The sequence below is a fragment of the Procambarus clarkii genome, chromosome 5 (assembly GCF_040958095.1).
Source record: "Procambarus clarkii isolate CNS0578487 chromosome 5, FALCON_Pclarkii_2.0, whole genome shotgun sequence".
Taxonomy (NCBI): Eukaryota; Metazoa; Arthropoda; class Malacostraca; order Decapoda; family Cambaridae; genus Procambarus; species Procambarus clarkii.
Window position 1 is genome coordinate 38,898,927 of NC_091154.1, and position 10,600 is coordinate 38,909,526.

At 46.1% G+C, this 10,600-nt stretch overlaps 1 protein-coding gene across 1 annotated transcript in view; it reads left to right on the forward strand.

Annotated features, from left to right (window-relative positions):
• LOC123763600 (putative neural-cadherin 2) overlaps window positions 1-10,600 on the forward strand; it is a 50,226-nt gene that overhangs the window by 21,107 nt on the left and 18,519 nt on the right. The window contains exons 5-11 of the mRNA XM_069301458.1: window positions 86-261; window positions 409-555; window positions 1,744-1,920; window positions 2,063-2,462; window positions 3,321-3,523; window positions 4,166-4,329; window positions 10,598-10,600. The exon at window positions 10,598-10,600 is cut by the window's right edge and continues 166 nt beyond it. Of these exons, the coding sequence (XP_069157559.1) occupies window positions 86-261; window positions 409-555; window positions 1,744-1,920; window positions 2,063-2,462; window positions 3,321-3,523; window positions 4,166-4,329; window positions 10,598-10,600 (1,270 nt within the window). The remainder of the gene's footprint in view (window positions 1-85; window positions 262-408; window positions 556-1,743; window positions 1,921-2,062; window positions 2,463-3,320; window positions 3,524-4,165; window positions 4,330-10,597) is intronic.

Genomic DNA, 10,600 nt, shown 5'->3' on the forward strand with positions numbered 1-10,600 from the left:
TGTGTGTGTGTGTGTGTGTAGGAGTGTAAGTGTGGCCAGAGCAGAAGGCTGAGAGAGGTCGTCCTCCTCCTCCTCCTCGCTACAGGGACGGGCGTGGTGGTGGTGCGGCTGGTGGACGTCAACGACAACTGTCCCAGACTGGAACACTCACTCTGGGACCTGGAGACCGACGAGACCCGGGGCCAAGGTCCCCCAGACAACTCCACCCTCCTCCACCTCTCCGTCCTCGACAGTGACACATCCAACTACTTCTTCTACAGGGTGAGGCACTTCTCTTGGGTGAGGCACTTGTGCTGGATGAGGCACTTGTGCTGGATGACGCACTTGTATATATATATACACTCTTGCCCTCGGGTGATGTCCAGTATCTCCTGAAGGAGTTAACAGGTGTGGTCATCCCTGCGGCAGGTGGTGGAGGCGAGTGGTTGGGGATGGGAACACTTCGGCGTCAGGACGGTGGGCGCCGAAGGGCAGCTCTTCGCCAGACAGACGCTCGACTACGAGGACGAGACTCACCGCCGGGGTTTCCGGTTCATGGTCCAGGTGACTGACAAGGTGAGTGACAGCTGTGACCATGATGACAGGTGTCAGGTACAGGTGAGTGACAGCTGTGACCATGATGATAGGTGCACGGTACAGGCGAGTGACAGCTGTGACCATGATGACAGGTGTCTGGTACAGGTGAGTGACAGCTGTGACCATGATGACAGGTGTCTGGTACAGGTGAGTGACAGCTGTGACCATGATGACAGGTGCACGGTACAGGTGAGTGACAGCTGTGACCATGATAACAGGTGTCAGGTACAGGTGAGTGACAGCTGTGACCATGGTGACAGGTGCACGGTACAGGTGAGTGACAGCTGTGACCATGACAACTTTACTGACCAACTAGTAATTATACTTTAGTCCTGAGCAAAGTTAGTCATGCTGACACGCTCGTAGGAGCTCGTCACATATTATTGTGAGATATAATCATCTTCCTCAACGACATAATCATCTTCGTCAACGACATATTCATCATCCTCGATGACATATTCATCTTCTTCGACGACATAATCTCCGATACAGCGCATAATACAGAACTGATGCTGAAGATTTCAGAAGAAGCCCCGTTGCCTCTCACAGCCACATGTAAGGTTAAAAGGATTTTATACTGTAACAACAGAGGCAGGGTTATACTGTAACAACAGGGGCAGGGTTATACTGTAACAACAGGGGCAGGGTTACACTGTAACAACAGGGGCAGGGTTATACTGTAACAACAGGGGCAGGGTTATACTGTAACAACAGGGGCAGGGTTACTACTGTAACAACAGAGGCAGGGTTACACTGTAACAACAGGGGCAGGGTTATACTGTAACAACAGGGGCAGGGTTACACTGTAACAACAGGGGCAGGGTTATACTGTAACAACAGGGGCAGGCCTACACTGTAACAACAGGGGCAGGGTTACACTGTAACAACAGGGGCAGGGTTACACTGTAACAACAGGGGCAGGGTTACACTGTAACAACAGGGGCAGGGTTACACTGTAACAACAGGGGCAGGGTTACACTGTAACAACAGGGGCAGGGTTACACTGTAACAACAGGGACAGGGTTACACTGTAACAACAGGGGCAGGGTTACACTGTAACAACAGGGACAGGGTTACACTGTAACAACAGGGGCAGGGTTACACTGTAACAACAGGGGCAGGGTTACACTGTAACAGGGGCAGTGCTAAGTGTCTGTCTCCCGCCAGGGTCGCGGGGGGTGGAGGGACCCCCGTCACATGGACGCCGCCTGGGTCACCGTCCGCCTGAGGGACCTCAACGACAACCCGCCTCACTTCCACCGTCTGCACGCCCACGTTACTGTCAAGGAGGATGCCGCCCCCGGCACTCTCCTGGCCGCCCTCCCCGCCCACGACCCAGACATGGTGAGTACGCCCACCCGCCTGACATGGTAAGTACGCCCACCACTCTAACATGATGAGAACGCTTTTGTGACAAAATTTATGGCAGAATGTCCCTGCGTATCACACGAGCAGCCATATTGGTTGGCGGTTTTTTTTTCCCCAGGGTGGAGAGGAGGGTGTGGAGTACCGTGTGGAGGGGGCGTGGGGCGCCCTCAGTGTGGACTCTGAGGGAGGAGTGAGCTTGCGTCGCGCCCTGGACCGCGAGGCTCCGGACGGAGCTATAGGCGTAGCCAAGATCGTGGGCGTGGACCACGGGCGGCCGCCCCTCACCGCCACTGCCACCCTCACCATCACAGTCACCGACGTCAACGACAGTCCGCCCGTCCTCCTCCCGCCCACACTCTTCCATGTGACCGAGGGCGCCGCGCCCACGCTCCTGGGCGCCCTCACTGCCACCGACCACGACGTGTGGGCGTTGGGGCACGGCCCGCCCTTCAACTTCTCCTTGGCGCCCACAAACCCCGCCCATGTCCTCGCCCACATCTCGCTCAAGTTCGACCCTCGTGAGTACTTAAAATTTTCTTCCAGTGTTATCCGGATTGTTTATACGAACGATAATATGACGTTAATTGGTGGTTTGTGTTCGTCAAGGTGCTCGGGACAACTGTCCAGTGGTGGAAAGCAGGTCTGTCGCTTCGTCAATACGGTTATATGATATTTGTTTGTATTTAATGGAACAACCCAAGATATTCCCTTGGATTTTACGCATTACAAGAAGTAATTCCTATCACTGGGAGTGTCTACAGCCCTCTTCTATCCTCCCTCGTCTACCCTGCCTCTACAGTACTTGTCTATCCTACCTCTACAGACCTCAACTACCCTCCCTCTACACCCTCGCATTTCATTCCTTCTATGTGTAAATCAGCATTTCGCAACGGTCTCTATAGTATTTCTAACTTAACTGAAGGAATTGTTCCAGCACAATATGCACCTCATACAAATTAGTGAATCCCTATAGTAAGAATAAACCTTTTTTTTCACCTGAACCTTTGGGAAAGAGAACTCTTGATCTGTATGGTGGGAGGGCGGAAGCCTTGCCACTAGATCACAGTGCCAATAATGGGAAGGAGCCAAGAAGTGCCTAAACTACCTCTCGAGTTGCCCTTTATACCTTCCCTGGCCACCACTAAAGGAAGCCAGTAGTATTCCAACTTCCAAGTTAAAAACTTTCATTATCAAAAATACTTTGGATTAGAAGCCATTTTTTGTTGAAAAGTAGGAAAGAAAACTTATAAGAATTTAAAATTATTATTTATGCTTTCTTTATCGAATATGCGTTACCTGTTTTTTTCCCCCCCCCCCCTTGGTGTCTTGGGAACGTTGCTAGTCACTTTGCTTCTCCAGCAATCTCACCTTGACAGACCTGGACAGTGGTCGAGGCGGGGCCGAGGTATGGACAGTGGGCCCCGTGGACAGAGAGGAGCACCGTCAGCTGCTGGTGGGGGTGGTGGTGGCTGACGCGGGCGGGGTGTCCGCCACCCACACAGTCACAGTCATCGTCGACGACATCAACGACAACCCCATGAAGCCTGGAGCCAAGACCGTCTACCTCTGGAAGACCCAGGTGGGAATTCTGTTAAAACGTTGCCCAAGAAAAAGATTATTAACTTGCAGATGCTGAGTCAGTCAAACAATGACTCAGTGTTCCTGCCTCTTCTTGCTCTTCAGTTACACTCCGCCTCTACTCAATCGTGCTATTTTTTATTTATTTTTATACCTTCCTCTATGTTCTTTCCTAACATATACTGGTTTAACCCCAACATCTCGTAAGCATACATAGGCGACGGCGCTACTGCTTCTTCATGCAAGCGTCTGGCCGCATCTATTATTTTACTTTCCTTAACCAAAGCAATCATTGCACCAGCTACTTTCCTTTCCCGATTGATCCTGTTCTCAACTTTGTACAAATTTCTCACTTAACAAACCCAGACCCAAGGTATTTATGTTCATCGGCCACTTACAGGCACCATTCCTTTCCTCCGTCCAATCCCAAATCCTTATCCTCATCCCTTCCAAGTGCTATATAGTCATAATGGCTAAGCACTTTCTCTTGATAATTTATAATTGTCTCTAAAGTGCTATAACTTTACCTTTGTCCCCATTCATTTTCATGTCTTCTCTCACATGCATCAAATTTCACATTCCCTTAATTACTCATATTATGGCTGTCTCCTTGGTTTATAATGGGTTTTCTTGTCTCCTGCAGGGCGGCGGGTCGGACGCACCGCTGGGCCGGGTGTTCGTGGACGACCCGGACGACTGGGACCTTGGGGACAAGACGTTCCGCTGGCTGGGGTCCCCACACCCGCTCTTCTCCCTCAACACCAACACTGGTGACCTGTTCGCCTCCAGCCAGGTGAGGGAGGCCAGGTAAGTCTCCGTCACCGTCTGCTTTTCCTCGAGCTCCACTTACGTGAGAATCCATTACTGTTTACTTGACACGCGCGTTTGATACCAGTATCGAGACGTTCTAAACATTTCATGAAATATTAAGAAAATACTTTGCGCCGTACACAGGGAAATATAATTCCTTATATTCCGTGGTCAGATGATGCTACGAACGATATATAAAAAAAAAACTGTGATAAATATGTCTGGGAAAAATCATAACTTTCTGGCGGCAGACTGTGTCCGCCAAGTTAGAAGCTGAAGTCAGGAAAATGAAGTTACCCAAGATAGCTTCTGCTTTATGAAGAGACTCACGCAGAAAGTTTGCGTGAACAGTGTCGAGCTGTGACCAGGAGAGAGAGACACATGCTACATGTACCTGCATTGCCGGAGGGATGGGATATTTATTATTCGGCAATCGAATATTTTCGAATAAGTGATAATTCTATATTTAGCTTGTACTTAACGCTCAAATATACGAGTTACTGCATTGACAATATGATGAACCCCTCACTACAATGAGAGGGCTTCCTCACAAGCCGTTAAAATATTCCCCATTAATATACAAGATGTGCATAAATGAACTAAAATACTAAACAGCTGACCTGTATGAAAACAGCTGACGTGTATGAAAACAGCTGACCTGTATGAAAACAGCTGACCTGTATGAAAACAGCTGACGTGTATGAAAACAGCTGACCTGTATGAAAACAGCTGACCTGTATGAAAACAGCTGACCTGTATGAAAACAGCTGACCTGTATGAAAACAGCTGACGTGTATGAAAACAGCTGACCTGTATGAAAACAGCTGACCTGTATGAAAACAGCTGACCTGTATGAAAACAACTGACCTGAATGAAAACAGCTGACCTGTATGAAAACAGCTGACCTGTATGAAAACAGCTGACCTGTATGAAAACAGCTGACCTGTATGAAAACAGCTGACCTGTATGAAAACAGCTGACATTCTTGGTAAAACTGAAAACTGTCCATCAACCACACGCGTTAAGACGACATGAATGTCTTGTAAATGCAAGTCACTATAAATATCAGTTTTTTTAATAGTTGAGAATGCTCAGCTATCGCTTAGAACTTAATAATTTGCAAGCTGCTGTAGTCTCATAAAAGCATATAAAGACCCAAGAAAGTCTGTACAATGAGAATATAACTCCAACTTTTATCACTGTTAACTTCATGAACTGCAGTGATAGCCTGGTGTGTAATGTCTAGTGATACCCTGGTGTATTATGTCCACTGGTGGCTTGGTGTGTATTGCCCAGTGGTACCCTGGTGTGTAGTATCCAGAGGTGTGTTGTGACAGAAATGCTGCCGCGTAAGTAAATGACACCAGATTTTCTGATGAAGCTGAAGTATGAATATTGATACCTTTTTATTTCGTTTAACATACAATAGTAAGCAGTAACATAAACAATTATTTTTACTTACCATTTGATTCACATAATATTCTTGGACTGGACGGTAGAGCGTCGGTCTCACTTTTTGCAGGTCGGCGTTCATATCCCCCGACCGCCCAAGTGGTTGGGCACCATTCCTTCCCTTCGTTCTATCCCAAATTCTTATCCTCATATTCCTTCCTAGTGCTATGCACTAAACCATATATATATATATATATATATATATATATATATATATATATATATATAATATATATATATATATATATATATATATATATATATATATATATATATATATATATATACATATATATATATATATATATATATATATATATATATATATATATATATATATATATTGTCATCCACACTTTCGTGGAAATAAACATTTCGTTTACCTTACCTTACGAGCAAAATGATCAGCAACTTTGCTGCAAAATTCTAACATGCTTTCAAGATCATGCACTGAGTCTGATTGATTCCTAAAGATTAAGCCACCCAAGTGGTGGCACGGGCATGAATAGCCCGTAACGGTGAGTCTGTATATTTGACAAACCTTTATATCCGTGCGTATTTCACACACTTTTATCATTTGAAAACAGAAGACATTCCCAACAATACATTTTTTGCACACTGCAACTGCATTCTCAGTTTTTGAGTAATAAATCCAAATGAATGCGTGCAGCGTCTCATTCCACCTGAAAGTCAACGAAATTTCTTAAGTTGAGTGTTGACATAGACTCAATATCTATGACAATAGACTTACGGTAATATTATCTCTTCCATAACAATATCTAACGGATTCGAGAACAAAAAATGTGTATCATTATTAATTTATTAAATTATTCCAAAATGTTAATGTTATCATTTAAGTACAATGATAATGAGTCTAATAGTCTATGAAACTGTGAGGCAGAAAAGAGGTAAGATAATTATTATTTACGGATGTGAATTTATCATTGATTTTAATGAACTGGTAATGTTGCCGGTCCTTACCACTACCAGGAGAGGACCAGGGAGAGCGCCAGGCTTGTGTTGTCCAAATTTCTAGCAGATATTAACTATACTCAGTAATAATAGCAAATATTATTAAAGGGGACATTCCAGCATCAGAATGCTTTCCACAACGTACAAGTTTGGTCTGAACTTTATTTACACGGTTTTGCAAAAAAAAAAAAAAGGAGTAAGACAAGTTTGTTGATTTTTCTAACGTCTCGCAATTTTACATTTTATTCTGTAAGAGGATAGAACTGGTTATTGCAAATGCAATTTTGCGAATTTGAGGGACAGATTTTCAAGCGACAAATGCTGTTTGAGAATCTGTGACCATATATACATGCAGAATGCTCTGAATAATTTTTATATTGTTACCTTGAGATGTTATATTGAGATGATTTCGGGACTAAGCGACCCCGCGGCCCGGTCGTCGACCAGGACTCCGAGCACATTCCTTCTTAGGAATATACGCTACTGGTTGTGTCCTATTGGTGGCCGGATGTATATTGTTTAGTGATGGCCGGGTGTGTATTGTCCAGTGATGGCCGGGTGATTGATTGATTGATGAAGATTAAGCCACCACAAGAGGTGGGACAGGCAGGAGTATATAGCCCATAGGTGGTAGATGTTGGGAGTAAATGTGATCTTAATCGTATAACATCTTGAAGGGCTTCTGGGCCTAGGACGCTACGGATTAATTGATAAAGATTAATCCACCCAAAAGGTGGCACGGGACATGAGTAAGTCCGTAAGTGGTAGATTTTGGGGAGTGAATGTGATCTTTGGTCGTGAAAGGATATACTATGTGCTGAGCCAGCATTAAAACTGACAGTCCTTATGTGGTCTGTCTGTTCTCTTCTGACTCTCCTCAGGGACTGTCAGTCCTCTTACTATGGTCATTGGTTGCTTCAAATTCCAGTAGATAATGAAGTAGTGTTTCTTTTTTGTGATTGTTTGGCAGAAGATACATTTCCAGTCTCTGTGTTCACCTATTTCCCAGTTGCATCTTGTAAGATGGCCGGGTACATATTGACCCGTGATAGCCCGGTGTACTCACCTAGTTGTGCTTGCAGGGGGTTGAGCTCTGGCTCTTTGGTCCCGCCTGATGTGTACTGTCTAGTGAGAGCCCGGAATGAGAGGTTCAAAATGATACTGGTTCGTAATTTCATTTGATGCGGAAACGACCTTTCATGCTCGCCTTCGTTCTTATGATTTGAAGATTATTTTTATTGTTAGAATCTGGCTCTGTTTGTATTTATTAATTTTGGTTACTAGGAAGGACGTAGGTGTTGGACGTGCCTGCTCTCCTGTTTGTGTCAGTTCAGGTTCCTTTGCTTTTAGTAGGCAACAGTGTAGTTAGGTTGCCAGAAGTCTGCCGTTAGCAAGCGACGTCGTCAGCAACGTTCCTACTGACCCAAAACTGCCACCAGCAGCCCGCCCACTCACATTGCCACCAGCAGCCCGCCCATTCACGCTGCCATCAGCAGCCCGCCCACTCACGCTGCCACCAGCAGCCTGCTCACTCACGCTGCCACCAGCAGCCTGCCCACTCACGCTGCCACCAGCAGCCCGCCCACTCACGCTGCCACCAGCAGCCCACCCACTCACGCTGCCACCAGCAGCCCACCCACTCACGCTGCCACCAGCAGCCCACCCACTCACACTACCGCCAGCAGCCTGCCTTTAGCTCTCACCTGCCTCCCACCCACCCAGAGCCGCTGCAAGCCTCCTACTTGGCCTCCTGCCAGCATTTTGACTCCATTACCGAGCCTCGAACTTTTGTTGAGTAAATTTGTGATCTCCAGTTGGGGGTTAAAGACGCTCCTCATTGGTGAGAGGCACCGATGGTGTTGGCAGAATCGGAGCGGTGTTGGTAGCCCTGGAAACGCGGTGTTTACAGCCAGAGACTAGTGTTGGCAGCCTGGGAGTGGTGTTGTCAGTTGTGTCGATAGTGTGACGTGACGTGTCACCTGTAGCAGTGACAGGATACCTGTGACAGAGGAGTGACAGTGATGGTCATAGCTATCACCATAGCTGTGATAGCCAACACACCGTGGCTGTGATAGCAAGTACACCACGGCTGTGATAGCCAATACACCACGACTATTATAGCTAACATACCGTGGCTGTGATAGCCAACACACCGTGGCTGTGATAGCCAACACACCGTTACTGTGATAGTCAACGCACCGTGGCAGTGATAGCAAGTACACCGTGGCTGTGATAGCCAATACTCCACGGCTATGATAACCAACACACCGTGGCAGTGACTGTGGACAGAGAGGGAGACAGGCTGGAGAAAAACTGGGTTATTAATGAAGGTCGTTGTGTCTTGAGTGCCCCCTGATTAATGGAGCAAGAGTATCGTCTGCTGCGGAGGAGGAATTAATCCAGAGGCGAGCAGTCTCCTGCATTAATCATGAACGCTGTCTAGAGAAGTGGTGGGGCGGTAGGGGGTATTGCGGGACGGTACTGGAGGTATGGGTCCCCTGGTAAGATGGGGGTTTGGGGGTTTAGGGGTATGGAGGCTGTTTGGAGCGGGAGGGTGGGGGAGTAAGCGAGGAGACGGCAAAATCACATGAAAAGTAAGTGAGGGAGATAGAAAAGAAAATTGGGATTAATGGAGACGCAAGTGAAAGATGACAGTGAGACGGAATGTTTCAGGCAGCTAAGGAACTGGGAAGAAATTGTGAGATGTAGGAAGTGAAACACAAGAAAAGCGGAGATATAGACCTTGATAACAAGTCAGAGAGACGTAATCCAAAACATGAATATAAATATAATATAAATTGTGCAGTTGAAAAGATTTATCTTCGTATATATATATTATTCGACACGATAAGAACAAAAAGGAAATCAAGAGTCGGGGCCGAGAGCGCGTCAAGATGTGGGAGAGTGATGGTAAAGCATGGCAACCCGTTCTCGCACTTTCGTAAAGTCAATATTGACTTATTAAATACGTGCATATGTGACATACTAAACATACTAGTTTACTTTGAAAAGCTTCATAGAAAACACCGACCTTACCTAACCTTCTTAGTATGATTAAGATAAGCATCTTATTGCTTCGTAATTACAATTATTACTTAACCTATTATAGGTATTACTTAACCTATTATAGGTATAGGTTAATTAATAATTGTTATTACGAAGCAATGAGATGCTTATCTTAACATACTAAGAAGGTAAGGTAAGATCGGTGTTTTCTATGAAGCTTTTCAAGGTAAACTAGTATGTTTAGTATGTGACATATGCACGTATTTAATAAGTCAATATTGACTATAAGAAAGTGCGAGAACGGGTTGAGCATGGACAAGTCCCCGGGTACGAGGGTATCAGTCAGGCAGAGGGCACGAGAAGTGGGGGCACATACACCCTTCATTTCGAACCCCAGCAGTGTCCCACAAGACATGGCTGAAACACATACCAGTACTTAAGCTGGGACACCATCTCTGGTGTCGCCAGAGGCCAGAGGGGAGGAGCTGTATGGTATGGGACGGTTCTCTTTGAGGGCTGCCTCAGTATTCAGTATGCTAGGATGTAGTTTCGATCAGGAACAACATTTGATTGCATGGGCCTGACATCAGGATATAATAGATAATTCAAAATTAAACTACAGTGAGAAAACTATTATGTAACGAGCCAGTGGTAAACCACGCCCACACAACCCTGTGTGTTGTGTGGGCGTCTCTCTCTGTATAAACCACGCCCACACAACCCTGTGTGTTGTGTGGGCGTCTCTCTCTGTATAAACCACGCCCACACAACCCTGTGTGTTGTGTGGGCGTCACGCTGGAGCCCCGCAGACCATGGCTCAGCATCACATTTACAGGTA